The 14,808-nt window shown below is 36.9% G+C and overlaps 1 protein-coding gene across 1 annotated transcript; it reads right to left on the bottom strand.

Moving 5' to 3' along the window:
• Positions 1-1,343: 1,343 nt before the first annotated feature.
• Positions 1,344-13,285, bottom strand: LOC586249 (ubiquitin carboxyl-terminal hydrolase MINDY-1). Its single transcript, XM_786037.4, has 10 exons — positions 13,029-13,285; positions 10,303-10,727; positions 8,802-9,067; positions 7,091-7,197; positions 6,380-6,570; positions 5,001-5,143; positions 4,153-4,337; positions 3,610-3,735; positions 2,781-3,015; positions 1,344-2,052 (listed from the first exon to the last, which is right to left on the bottom strand). The coding sequence occupies exons 2-10, from the start codon at positions 10,679-10,681 to the stop codon at positions 2,029-2,031; spliced, it is 1,656 nt and encodes a 551-aa protein (XP_791130.2). The 5' UTR covers positions 10,682-10,727; positions 13,029-13,285; the 3' UTR covers positions 1,344-2,028.
• Positions 13,286-14,808: the final 1,523 nt, after the last annotated feature.

Genomic DNA, 14,808 nt, shown 5'->3' with positions numbered 1-14,808 from the left:
GGGATTAATGATTGGGGATGGTGGAGGATGAAGGAACTAATAATAATAATAGTTCATTCTTTCATAGGGCTTTTTAAGGACTAGGCCTTCTCAAAGCGCTTTACAATGTATGTTTGCATAATCACTGGAAACATTCATTACAAAGGTGAGTTTTTATTAATTGAAAGAAAGACTGCCAAAATGTTACATGAATCTCATCAATAGAAACAAATTCTAAACTCACCTAGAGTTTCCAAATTTGCTGATATGGTGTAAAAAACTTGTCGAAAGATGTTTTAAATATCTGACAGAGGTTTCAACAAGCAACAAAGTAAATTTGACATTTGTTGTGATTTGAAACAAGACTTGTAAAATACCACTCTGGCCAACAACAAAAATAGAAAACGGAGAGGGGGTTATCTGTACTGGGATATGAATTCCACTGTTTTACTCTTAGGGAAATGACCATAAATTTCTCCCAATTTTTTTCTACAAATTTCAGGGATGTATTTTGTGAAATTTTACGTCAAATCAATAAACAATTAAACTACATTAACAAGCACTTCAAAATATTAATTAGTACCTTCATAGAACTATTACAGATCGATATAAATACTTTGTGACTTGACCTTTAAAATATGCATGCACATGTAGTCAATTATTGTGCAAACGTATTTATCCAAGGGTAATGAAAAATGTATCACAAATGACTTGTGTATGGCTAGAATGTATAAATCATTCCCTAAAAAAAATAAAAAATAACAAACAAGGCTTTTGAGCCTTCATAAGGAATATGAAGAACTAAAATGGTGTCCAAATTTTAGGGTGGCAAGGGAGATGTATTTTCTTCTGACTTTTTTTAAAATTAAAAAATAAAAACATTAAAAAGTAAAACATGAATTAGTTTTGTTTTCTTGTGAACTGCAACTTTTCCAGATTTGGTGGTGTCATGGGAAAGATATATTCTCATTCAGTGCCGTACCTAACTACAGCATTATTTGATATGGTTTCAATAAGAATTCATATGTGCTACCTTGAATTTCGATCTCTTTAGAGTGCAAAATACACTTAACCCCTTAAAGATAAAGTTGAAATCTGAGGGGGGTGTTTCACAAAGATCCTAAGTTGAACTTATCTCTTAATTGGACTTGGGAATTATGGAAAGCCGTTAGCATCATTGAAAATAGTTTGTAAAAGCTATTTTAAATGGCATAAAATGTTGATTCAAATCTTTCATATTTTCTATTGTCAAGGAGCTTCCATATTCTTGATGTGGAATTTATGAAAAGTCTAAAATACATGAATTTTTGCTTTTGAATTTATTTTATTTTAAGGCTACAAATGGATCTCCATAATATTAATATTAAAGTCCAACTTAGAGTTAAGTTCTACTTAGGATCTTTGTGAAACACCCCCCTGGTTATGTGATTGCATTGCGTAAGAAACTGTGCGGAAGCAATTGGAGAGGGCCGAGTGATTGGAAAAGGACGATCATGTAGCAGAGAAGTTTTGATGTATACCGTCAGGTTTGGGAATCGTCAAAATGATAAAAACTTGGCTCTGTCTTGCTAGTCACAGGTACTCTACACAGAAATGTGTACATGGGACTAGACAATATGTAATAATGCAATTATCAATAATTTCTATGTAATGATATAGGCCTTATATGTAAATTGTATGAATGTAAAAATGTAAAGCGCATAGAGAATAATCTTTGATGATTATTATGCTCTGTATAAATCACACTTATTATTATTATTATTATTATGAAAGTCACGGTCCACAACCTTTAGCTATTCCTTGTCATATTTCGAAAATGAGGGCATTTGAAGAGTCATCATTTTCAGGGGACATAGTTTCTATGATACTCTTCCACACTAACATCAAAAGAATGAACAATGTCACAGATATATTTTTCAATTTCCCCAGAACTCAAGCTTAATTATCTTTGAATTCCCAATAGCACATATCTGAGAACAGTAACAATGCAGGTATACTTATACAGGTGTAGTCTGGTTAATAATGGGTTGCAGTAAAGGCAGGTTTTGCTCATAGAATGGTGCAGCTTTTCTCCTGTAGAAAGAGAGAACACAAAAGCAAACAAAAAGTGGATAAACAATTAAAATACATATACAGTAGGCTTGCGGGTGCACCATGTGAGAGAGAGAGAGAGGGAGGATTGAGGAGTCCTCAAAAGGACTCTCGGTAATCTTTCTTGAGGGTGTGTAGTCCTAAAAAGGACTGTTTGGTGTAGTCTTGAAAAAGACTGTTGGCTATCTTTCTTAGCTTATAGTTCTAAGGAGAACTATAGCGCTTGGAGAGGATGAGTGGCGGGAGTGGCTCGACGTTTCGAACCGGTTGACTATCCGTTGTCAGGAGACTTATAATAGAATGTATACATTCAACCTTTTGTCTACGTAAACCGGGTAGCTCCTGTATTAAAGCTTGTGCGAATTAGAGAATACAGTAGTCAACAGTTTCACTTATAACTGTGGTATAGACCACATACCAAATTAGAGTTTAAAAAAAAATTGATTAAAAATAAACCCCTCAAAAAGTTCTTGAATTCAAGTTTTAGAATTGATATCTCTCTTGTCACTACATTTTCATACTTGATAATAATAATACTAAAACGGTGCTCAAAAAAGTGCTTTCCACCAAAGTCTCTAGGCCTCGTTTTTACCAATTATGTCGTCAGTGACATGAACGGCCTGCCATAGTTAAGTCCAACTTAAAGTCGGTCTTAGTCTTTGTAAAACGCCCCCTGATTTTGTAATCATAAAATGCAAGATTATGCTCACCTCTTTCCTTCTCGACCCGCTGCCATCCCCATTAGCTGCCCCTTCACCCTGCGGCCTTGGAGTTGACCTTGACGACCTTTGACCTGGCCTAGCACCGCTCTGACCTGACGGGCTACGCCGAGGTTGCTGCTGTTGTTGTTGTCCTTGTTGTTGTTGCTGTTCTTGATCGTTTTGACTGATCTGCTGTGCTATCCGGTAATCCTCCTCCTGCTGTAGCTGCATTGCCAATTGGTGGCTGTGGGATATCAATGAAATCGAGTTTGAGTTTGAGTTTGAGTTTGAGTTTGAGTTTGAAATTAGTTTGACTTTGAAATTGAATCAATATAAAGCAAATCACTTTAAAGGCATCATTTAACAATGTTAAATCTGAGATACTTGGCCCTACGTTTTATCAGTGTCGGTGATATGGTGTAATATAGAAGCCCTAAAAATATTGCGCTTCAAAATGATCATGAGGTGCCTCAAAAGAGTAAAAATCTTTGAGTGACCGGTTTTACCATACCGGTACTCATTTTTCCCAATAGAGTGGTGTTATAAAAACCATGAGGAAAACAAATTTTTAAATTTTGATTTCCAATCTGCTTGTAAAAGTCATGGGGTTCCTGACTGACCTAAAGGTTTATGATTGCCTGCATGAGCTAAATCCAAGATTTTGTTTCAGAATCTGAGACAAAGATACCCAGTCCCTTTAATGAAATAATCTCTATTTTTAAAAATTATTTTCAGATATATATGGCAATAGATTAAAAAAATATTTAAAAGAGTAAATGCACCGTCGGTATGAAATAAGAAATGAATTGTTTTAAAGGATTATTAATGTGATACTTACTCTGTTAGCATGTCCTTTGGCAGCTTCACATCTGCAGGAGCCTCTTCTGCATTGGGCTGTTGATTGTTTGATGCACCCTCCCCTCCCTGAGGGTTGTTGTCTTGTAGTGATAATGCTAATAGTAGACTGTAAGGAAAAATAGGAAGGGAGGGAAAATTATAAATTAAATCTCTACTGAGCTTTTAATATTTTATTTACCCTCCCCCTGAGAATTTGTGTCTTGTAGTAATATAATGCTAAAAGTAGTAGGCTGCAAGAAATAGAGGGGGGGGGGGGGGAATGATCGCTTAACCAGCACTGGGCTGTTGATTGCTTGATGCAGCCTCCGCCTGAAAGTTGTATCTTGTTGCTATAAATTAAATGCTAATACATGTACATATTAAAAGTAGTTGTATGTCATACAGGGAGGATATATTTCGCTCACGAATAAAATAATTTGCAATGAGGCACTTGACAAAAAATTATGCATTTAATTTGGTCACATAATGAAAATGGTCTATTGCACAATACTTGCCAAAACAAAAATACAACAACCAAACTCACTCTGTATCTATTTGTTGAGATGTGCTCATAGGAGGGGGAGGATTGAGTGGACCCGAGGAGACTGCTCTGCGCTGGAAGTTACCATCAACAAAGTAACTATCGCCCTCTATGTTGGACAGGGTCTCCCAGACAACGTTGCTCTCCGTCAAAAAACCCTGGTCTGTGACTAGCACGTACAGCTCGTTCTATTTAATAACGAGAGAAAAAACACAAACAAAAGGTGTCAATGTGTTGTGTGTTGTGTGCCTAATACAAGAGTGCTGGAAGGGAGATTTTGAACAAGCATTCCCTTATATTCATAATTTTTCGGTTCCTAATGCAGGTCATCTACATGGAAAGAAGAAGAGGGAAGACCTCGTAAAGGCTTTCTAAATGATTTAATCACAGCATGTGGATCAACAGGATATAAAATGCTGAAACGGATGGCTAAAGACAGAAGTACTTGGAGAGACACTTGATGTAGAATTCTGTTTGGGTCACTTAACCTGTCATACTGACAGATCACTATTGATGATGAATGCAGGTAGTCCTGAAAAGGACTGTTGGTTCGAAGGGGAAAGCAAAGAAAAGAGAGAGTGAGAGAGAGATATCTTTCTAGTTTCAACCTATATAAGACTACTAGGTAATGTATGGATAGAAAAAAGGGTAATTAAAAGAGGTATATTTTTTAAATGGGTACCTGGCAGGAATTAATTCCTTTAAATGCAAGAGCGTCGAAATGGCAGCCATGCTAAAGCCAGGGTAATAATCGGGAGCGCCACGAGTGTCAAGTCTGACAGATACGAGTGCTATGCAAGAACCCAATATTATCCTATTTATTATTATTATTATCATGGTGTCATTCTTACCTTGTGTTTGTAGAGTGTGCTGAAATGATTATTCCTGAAGAACACACACAGCTCTTCTTCTTTGATAGTTGAGTTGAGTTCACATAGACCATGATATGTGAGCTGGGATGCATTACTGGCAAGAAACTGCTCTGCTAACAGACCTGTTTGTACATGAATAATACAGAAATGAACAAGAAATGAACAAGTTCAATATCCTGAAAATTGTTTACTAATAGCTCTCGAGGGTGAAACGTTACACATGGTTGCGGTAGTATAGGTTTCGATGAGAGATACTATTCAAAGAAAACATTACCTGTGGTCTTTGTAGACAGGTGGTTTGCTAAAACAGGTTTATAGGCACATTTCCAAGATATACATATCAATATATACATGTACATATCATATAAAACAATATTAGTGAGCTGAGATGCGTTATTGGCAAGAAACATCACGGAGCTCCATTTATCTCAAATACAAGTACCACCTCTGATTCCATTATGATTTTAGGACTCTAAAGCCAATTTCTACACATCACATTACCATTCCTGAATATAGGTCATGTTGATTTAATTACTTCTTTATTTTGTTAAATTTCCTGAAAAATCAACCTGATTATTATTTTATTATGTAACTAATTTGAAAATGTATGTATTTGTATTGTTTATGTTATGCAGGCCCTCCAAGTATAACTTGGTTTTAACTACCGACAGAGCTACTATGTTGAGATAATACCAAATAAATTAAATAAATAATTAAATCCTCACTGTCCTTTCTTTGTAGATGTCCCTACGCTTTCTAAGTTCTTCATCCTTTGCTGATGATTTGGTGCCAATGATGCATTCAACTACAAAGATTTTAGCTGCAGGTTCCAACTGCTAGAGACTATCACCTACATTTCCACTGGCCAATGAATATCATTCTTCTTATTTGTACATGAATTGAATTCATTGATTCATCTCTCATACAAAATTTCATCTTGCCAATGAATATCATTCTGTTGTACATGAATTGAATTGAATTCAATTCAATAATAATACTAATAATTATCCGTTTTTTTATATAGCGCTCAATACACCGATCCAACGATGTGCCTAAGCGCTTTACAGATATATTATTGCCCCGGTCATCGGATTCAGGCTTACTCGCAACACAATGCAGACCTGCCAACCTCTGGAGTTCAAAAACTGTATGAACCCTCGACCTTCGCATCTACAGTCCAGCGCCTTAAACCAGTCGACTACGACACTCCCAAAATGCATTGATTCACCCCTTTATACAAAATTTCAACTTGCCAATGAATATCATTCTGTTGTAATTGAATTGAATTGAATTTACTGATTCATCTCTCATACAACCAAATTATTTTTGCACAATAACAAAGATCATGTCATGCCTACCTTTTCTAACTTCTTCATCATCTGCTGATGACTTGGTAGAAATGATACGCTCCACCAGCTGATTGTAGCTGCACGTCCCCACTGCTGAGACGACCTCTAGGTTCTGAGGGTCGTACAGCCAGCCATGATAGAGGGCGATGTTTAACAGGTCAAAGACCACGCATTCCTGGGTGTACTCGAAATCTTTCACTCTAGAAGGTAGGAGATATTCAAACACATGTGTATGATTATACATTTTAATTATTTTTGATTTAACTACATGTATTGCATGGTTATGCTCCCTCTCCTCTTCCTTCTCCAGAGATGCCAACCTTCATCAACAAAAACGAGTATTTTTAAGAGCAAAAAACAGTATTTTGGAAAAAATCTCTCACCTTAACATATCGCCCAATTGAGCAGCTTAAAACAAATGTATACGTACCGGGATCGGAGCATGACGTGCATACAGTACATGTGGGTTGTTTGCAATGTGTGCAGTTTGGGGCCCGTATCGATGGTCTGCGTGCATCGATTGAAGACATAGGTGCATAATACACTTACGACACAAAGCCCATGATCGGAAATTAATAAAAACGTCAATCAAAAAAAAACATACTGCCATATTCATACAAAAAAAAAACAGAACAAATATGGCAAAAACGGAACAGTTGGCATCTTTGCTCCTCCTCCCCCTCCTCCTCCTTCTTCTTCGCGAATCAAAATGGGACTTACCCTGTGAATTTGACATTGACATCTAGGCCTGTCTGTAGGCGTGACATGATTTCCATAGCATCATGCATGTTCTGCTCATAGTTCTTCTGAATATCATCTGCTGCATTCTGAAAAAGAAGATAATATGGGAGAAAAAAAAACAAGCTCGAGTACACTGATTGCAGAAATATCTACCCTTTTTCGTGTTTACAACACGGCGTATATAAAACAACAAGAAGATAACGCACTATGTTTTTTTTTTCTTTAAAAAAAAAAAATTATTTCCACATACAGGCGGAACACCCTAGTCAGCACAGCTGTTTTTCATGCCTGCCAGAGTAAAAGCTAGGGTAATAATATTCAAACTTATTTGGAAGCACATACATGTACAGGTAGGGACATTATATTATTATGTGATATGTGTATTCAAGAACGGTTGATGATGAGGATGATGATAATGGTGATTATGAGTAATATCATTATTATTGTTATAATCATAACTATTATTATTATTATTATCATTATTATCTGTTGTGACAGTTGCACTTAAATTCTTTATCACCCAAGTCATTTGTTTCTTGTATTATTGATGCATGACATGAACACACATATATTTGTAATAGCACTTCCTCAGGCAAGGTGCCTAATATAGCGCCACCTATTGATAGCCACTTGATATCAAACTCTCAGAAGGCTACATTAACATGGTTGTGCTGAGGTCCAAGAATCCCCTTTTTGACAGAGCATCAAGGAGATTTCAGTTCTAAGTTTGTCATTATGTCAGGCAAAGAGGTTAGTTTTGTTATATATTGAATGTATTTCTATGAATTGTTGAAACATAAAGTGTAAATTAGTGTGTGTATTTTGTACTGAGAGATGTTGATGTTAGTATGTAGTGTAAGACATGCAAGCCCATGCTGGTTTAATATGTGCATTTGATATGATTTGAAGAACAATGATGATAGTGAAGATATTGTTAAATACTTTGATGATATATAATGAGAGTGCTGAAGCACTAAGTAGAGATTCAGAATTTATAATTGTTTAGATAATCGTTTATTCAAGATATAGTGAAGTCTAGTTGAGACAATTGTAGTGTGATTTGTATTTATGTAAAGCCATTTAATACATATGGACTAGAATAGTGACTGGGGTTATTTTAATAAGTTGTAAAGATCATGACACAATGTACATTATTTAATGAGTTTCTAAAAGAAAATGTGTTTATTGCTATATTGATGATGCTGTGATGTACTTATATTCATTATTCTTTATCTGTGATTTATCCACAGTTTTCACGGAATTTACTGGAACGAAAATGAAACTCCAATTAAAGATACAATTCCCGTAGAAGCCTTTGTTTAGACTATTTATTTGAGATCGACCTCGCTGCAGCCACATTATCATTATCATAATATTCATTATTATTATTATCATTATCATTACCACTGTCTGTCTGTCTGTCTCTCTCTCTCTTTCTCTCTATCTGTCTTCCTCTCTCCCTTTTCCCATATATACATGTAACTCTGATTACTTTCATTATTGTTTACAAATTTTGTCCTAATGTCTTTAATACAGGCATAATTGTTCTTCTACAATATTTTGAAACAAAAAGAGTTCGACTTAAAGAATTTCCATTTTCAGTTTAATAAAATTTGGAGTGGACTTTTAACAGATTATTATTATTAATATCATTATTATTATTATTAACTTATCACATCATTCCTCCTACCTCAGGCATCCTGGACAGCAGATGATCTCCAAGATACTCAAAGAGCTGACTGGCCGAAACCATCTCCACCATCTGTGGAATCTGAATGGTCTCCCGAAGCAGCATGACGTTGACGATCGCGATGAGAGGACACGGTCCGTTCTCGTTCTGGGTAATGATGGGCGTGTTCTGGTTACGCCATGTGACCCACTTCACATGGTAGGCTTGGACCGGCTGGGCCGCAGAGCGAGGGCTGGCAGACGCCGACCCCGTCGCAACCGCATCAGCTGTAAGAGTAAGAGTATAGTGAAAAATGTCATAGAAAAAACATATAGTATACATGAAAAGAGCCCAAATGAATACAGATTCATGGTGGAGGTGTTGTGGTCTTGTGGATAAACTACCGGTCTGATAACCACAGGAAACACGCTTCAAATCTCTGCCAAAGCACTAATGTCCATTGGCAAGACATAAATCTAAATTGCCACACTCCACCCAGGTGAGGTTATTATTATTATACTTTTGGCATCACCTGTGCCTGGAAGGTGAACAGAAGTCTGAATCACTGTAACCCTTGGGTCTCTGATCCCGGTATAACTGATAAGGGGTATGCAGGTGGACCACTACACCAGGGTGTTTCCCCCTCATCTTATTCAAATAGTGCGGTGGGTTCTTAACATGAAAAGGTGGTGACTCTCCTCTACGTGAAGCGTCCATTAAACAGGGGTGATAGTGAGCACTAAAAAAAAAAAATAGGTTGTTTGTTTTCCACTCAACCACGCCCCCCTTGTATTGTAAAAAAAAAAGAACAGGATTCGCTGGAAAAAATGGCATCTAACAACATTCCCCCCTTTCGTGTAAGAATATTGGGAAAAAAATAGGGCAAAATAGGAAAGAATATAGAAGATAAGGGGGAAATCAAGAAAATCAGGATAAAATAGGGAAGAAAAAATATGTGGTTAAAAAAAAAAAAAAATATGGATTTTTTTTTTTTTTTTTTTTTTTTTAAATCGGGAAGAAGAAAAAAAAAATCGGGAAAAATAAAGAAATCTGGAAACCGATTTAAATCGGGTTTTTATCAGGCCTGATTAAACCTCCATCCGAGAGACAGTGTTTTCACAAAACGCAGACTTCAGTCATCCACCTGGGTTGGATTCAAACCCAACATGCATACAGGCATATTTTATGTCTGCATACTGCAATATTTCTCCTATAACATGAAATGACTCTCAGGTTAGGGTCTTTTAAAATGTGTGTCATCCAAACTCAAACATTCCCCCCCCCCCCCCCCCCCCCAGAAAAAAAAAAGAGAACAATGTCAATAATTTAACATTCATTTGAAAACAGTCCACTTCCTTCCTCATTTATCTTTCCATTTTTCAGTCTAAGACAAATATATCAAAGAGAGACACAGAGACAGACAGGCAGATGGACAAAGTACTTCATTAAAAAGAAGAAAAAACAGAGAGAAATCTTAAAAGCAATAGTCAGGATATGGTCCTGGTAATAGACACTTTCTTACAAATTGCAGCTGCAGTAGCACCTTTGCTTTCTTCTGGAATGCCTCCCTCTGCGCCTCTCACTTCTCCCGTTTCAGTGTCCATTGCACTACAGGCCCCACCACCTTCTGCACCCTCTTTCTCACTCTTGTCCATTGCTGGCTGTTCCATTAATTTCCCACCCTCCCCCTGCTCAGGCACTGTCTCCGGTACCTGCTGTTCCACTGGCTGGACTTCCTCCATCTTTTCAACGAGCGAAGAGTCAGCCATGACTGTGATATCGTTTCCTATAGAGTTGTCTGTGCTGGGCGTTTCATCAGAGCTAGGCGTGGCATCTTTAGGAGATTCGGCCACTACGCCATGCTCAATCCCTGCGTCTGCTATAGAAGAGGGTTCCTCCATTGCTTGCAGAGATCAACCAAACAAAAATGATTTGAGGGAGGCTCAGCTGAAAGAAAAATAACATGTCGAGGGGTCAGTGACACAAAGACGTAACTTTATTTGGAGAAAAAGTGGTTTACAGTATGTGTCACTGAGCACGTGGGCCTTAAGGAGTTAAAGAGAAGGTTGAGTTCTGGGAAGAAGTGAAAAAGAATTTGTGAGCGTTATCGTTGTTATCATGCAAATGTGGAAGAACATCAGATGGCTCTTGAAATGCCTTCATATTCTAAATATGGCATGTAACATTGTAAAAATCAGGACGAATTTTTTACACTACGTGTTTGTGTAGTCCCATATACATCTTTCTGTGTACAGTGCTTGTAACTTTATCAAGACTGGGCCAAATTTCTTATCATTTTGATGATTCCAGAACCTTACAATACACACAAATACTTATACATGTATGCTAGATGATCAACCTTTTTTGATAAATTTCACTTCGTTTCTTTCACAATTCAATCCCATGACCAGAACTCAACTTTATCTTTAGTCTAAGTTTCACTAGCCATTGACTTCAATGGGGTGTTGGGTGGAGTTAAGTCTTTGTGTTTCCTGGAAAGTCCATATTTTTCTTAACATTTTGATAACAAATTCTCATTTTGGCAAAATATGGAGTTACGCCTTTGTGTCACTGAACCCTTGATGTGATGCAAAATATTATTGATGTAATTGGCAGAATACCGGCAAAGCAGAAACATTTGCATGCTTGAAGTATCTGTGAATTTCACAAGTGTTTCAGATTTGCAAAAATTTCATGCAGCAAAATGATTCTTTCACAACTAACAAGACACTCAAGTTTTGACATTTCCATAAGATTCTTTCCAATCGAGATGTGGTATAAATAGTAGGGTGTCTGAACGATTTTTCAATTTTCAATTTGGGATCGTTTTTCACCATTTTTGTTTGATATTTGAATTAAAAATGTAGTCGGAACAATACATTTCAAATTTCAAATCTCACCGATGGTTCTATCAAAAGATACAGCCCCTCCGAAATGCTGGAATATTCATAGCATTTTGATCAGAATCGACGAAAACGTACACGCAGAGTTGTGATGTTTTGCTAAATTTAGCCAAACAGCTGTATAGCACGATATGCAAGCGTATGCATAGCGTACGCATGTCATGCGCAACTTGCAGCTTGAGCCACACTGTCTCTGCGACATGTGCCATTGACTAGTATGGCTAGCCGTTCGTCGCACAATAAACCCGGAAGTGAATACACGTTATAGTCAATGGCAATATCGAGGAGACAACGTGCACGTTGTCTCCTCGATATTGCCATTGACTATAACGTGTATTCATTTCCGGATTTATTGTGCGAACGGCTATCCATACTTTCATTCACTATACGCGCAGATGTTACGCGATGTAACCATGGTTTGGACTGAGCGGAGCTCACGCCTCCCTAATTAGCTGATCCGAAAAATGTGGAGAAGGGCATTTTCAAACTGTAATCAGCTGTGATCCCTGGGGGCTAGCGAAAAAATAAGCACATAGATATATTCCTTCGGACTGGGACTACTTATCGATCAGGGCGTCATATCTCAAAAGTGACAAACCTCAGAGTTAGCCAGGACACAATGTTTAAATTGCTGTTTTTACCAAGATATCTTTAGAATTTCGGGGGTGACCCTCCCTTTGGAAATATTGGAATTCACCTGCTCTTTCATATGACACCTCATTTATTGAGTATCACCTTCAGGTTCACAACAGATAAAGGTTTGAATCTTGAATTGAAAAAAAAAACTTGACTTTTTTTGCATGGTCACGCGCAATGCACGTAGACTGCATAGGGATGCGTGTAATCTCTATGGGAAGAATTTTAGCACACAACATCGGGTGCGCGATCAGACACCCTATAAATAGCAACATATGACATCAGTATATTTTAGTTTCAACGTTACAAAATATTAGTCCCTGAATTTCTACTCTAAATAAATGTCATCTTTTCCAAGAAATTTTATATTTTCAGAATCAAGTTTGTAATGCACTAGATGAGTAGATCTATGTAGGCCCCTAAGGAGAACAGTTTCACTGTGACACTGGATAACCTATAAAAGTGTTAAAGTGTTGAAATCAGTATATGATATACACCAAGAACATTCACACAACATTCACAATTGCAAGAGATAGCTAACCAATTCTGACAAGATCTTTCATACAAAACAAGACATGTAAATCAGTACGTGGGACTGGTATGAAAAATACAAAACAACTCGTCACCACAATAAGCTCAATTCAGACCATAGTCGACCATACCGGAGGCAACATATATTCTATAAAGTTATGAAGCATATTATAATTACCAAATACTCGATTCAATATGATAATTTCGAGCTTCGTCGAAGAAATACGGTAACGGAGAATTCTGTATTGGAGACAGCGTACGGTAGCGTCAGAGTTGGAAAGGTCAATGCACTTTTCCGCTCTCTGCATGTCTATAGATGCAAGATGAGAGTTCTAAATACAGTTTTTGACGGCACGGTATTAGATAAACAAGTATAATCTAAATATCTACAACTTACAAGACTTATCCGACTTGATCAGGCGGAATTTCTTAATAGACTACCGGTATACATGTATTTAAAAACTGTTCCAGAATATATATCCCCCATAAATTTACGGCTGCACCCGGGCTGCACCCCAACCTAACTTATAATTTTTGATGGTACTGTCATTCAAAGGGCCCGAACAACTAAATTTTTGGGGCTAGTTATTGATGAAAAACTATCTTGGAAAGCGCACACTGACAATATCTGCAAAATCATTGCTCGCAACACTGGTATCCTTAGTAAATTAAGACACTTCCTACCCCATTATATTATGTTATCCTTGTATTCTACGCTTATTCTTCCTTACTTGAATTACGGACTTATTGCCTGGGGCAGTGCAGCAACTTCCCAAATTAATAGACTCTTTATATTACAAAAAAGAGCGATTCGTATTATTAATAATGCAGATTTCCGGGCACACACGAATAATCTTTTTCTGAATAATAACATTTTGAAAACTAGAAATTTAATTCGTCATGGGGACGAATTAGGTGGTCTGTCTTCAAGTCTTATGAGAGATTATAATATTTACTATATTGAGAAAGGGAGAAGTTATATAGACATGTAAACAATGATGATCATCATGATGATCATGATGATGATGATCTTGATAGTAATGGGGATGACGATGATGATGATCATGATGATCATGATGATGTTGATGATTATCATCAACAGACCACGATGACATCAGACTGAACAAAATTAGAGAACATTTAGATAGCGTATAGTCTCAGCTACAACATACTCAAAAATCAACAAAAACCAAGCAGAAATAACAGCGATATTGCTCGCAAAAGACAAGAATGTAGAATCCAGATTTGAGAAAAAGTCATCTCCCATAAGGATTACACGCCAAAAGTAATGGATCTAGTGATAATAGGGTAATAATAAAGTAAATATGGTTGTTTATTACATTATTTGCAATTGTACGTGTTTTAATATTCAAAGGAGATGGTAGAGTGAAAGGTCAAAAAGAAAAAAAAGTGAAGAAAAAAAATTGTTGGAGACGCCCGGACTCGAACCAGGGACCTCGAGGTCGGAAGTCAAGTGCGTTACCGATATACCAAAACATTTCCCATAGAGATTACACGTAAACGGAAAATGGAATTATCAAATCCCACTTTGTATGTGAGATATGAGCATGATCCCGGCATCTGATCGAGAAATAAAGGGCACACTTGTGATAGCTTATTGTCTCAGCTACAACACACTCAAAGCTCAGCGTAAACAAAGATAAAACGACGGAGATATGGCTCGCGAAAGACGAGAATGTAGAATCCAGTTTTGAGAAAAAGTCATGTCCCATAGAGAATACACGCAAAATGTGAAAAATTGACATGCCTCCTTTAATCGCAAAAATACGCCATGATACCATTGTCAAAATGAAATATCGTGAAAAATGCATTTGTAGAGAATATTCTCAGGTAGAACATATCAAAATTTGAAAGAAAATTAATCAATATTTACAGAGATACAATCAATTTTACAAAAATATGCTGACGTCATAATATGCAAATTGAAATTTTGAGTT

Source organism: Strongylocentrotus purpuratus, unplaced genomic scaffold (genome assembly GCF_000002235.5).
Source record: "Strongylocentrotus purpuratus isolate Spur 01 unplaced genomic scaffold, Spur_5.0 spur5_contig_871, whole genome shotgun sequence".
NCBI classification, from domain to species: domain Eukaryota; kingdom Metazoa; phylum Echinodermata; class Echinoidea; order Camarodonta; family Strongylocentrotidae; genus Strongylocentrotus; species Strongylocentrotus purpuratus.
The sequence above is the reverse complement of the archived record's forward strand: the minus strand, read 5'-3'. Positions and strand labels throughout refer to the sequence as shown.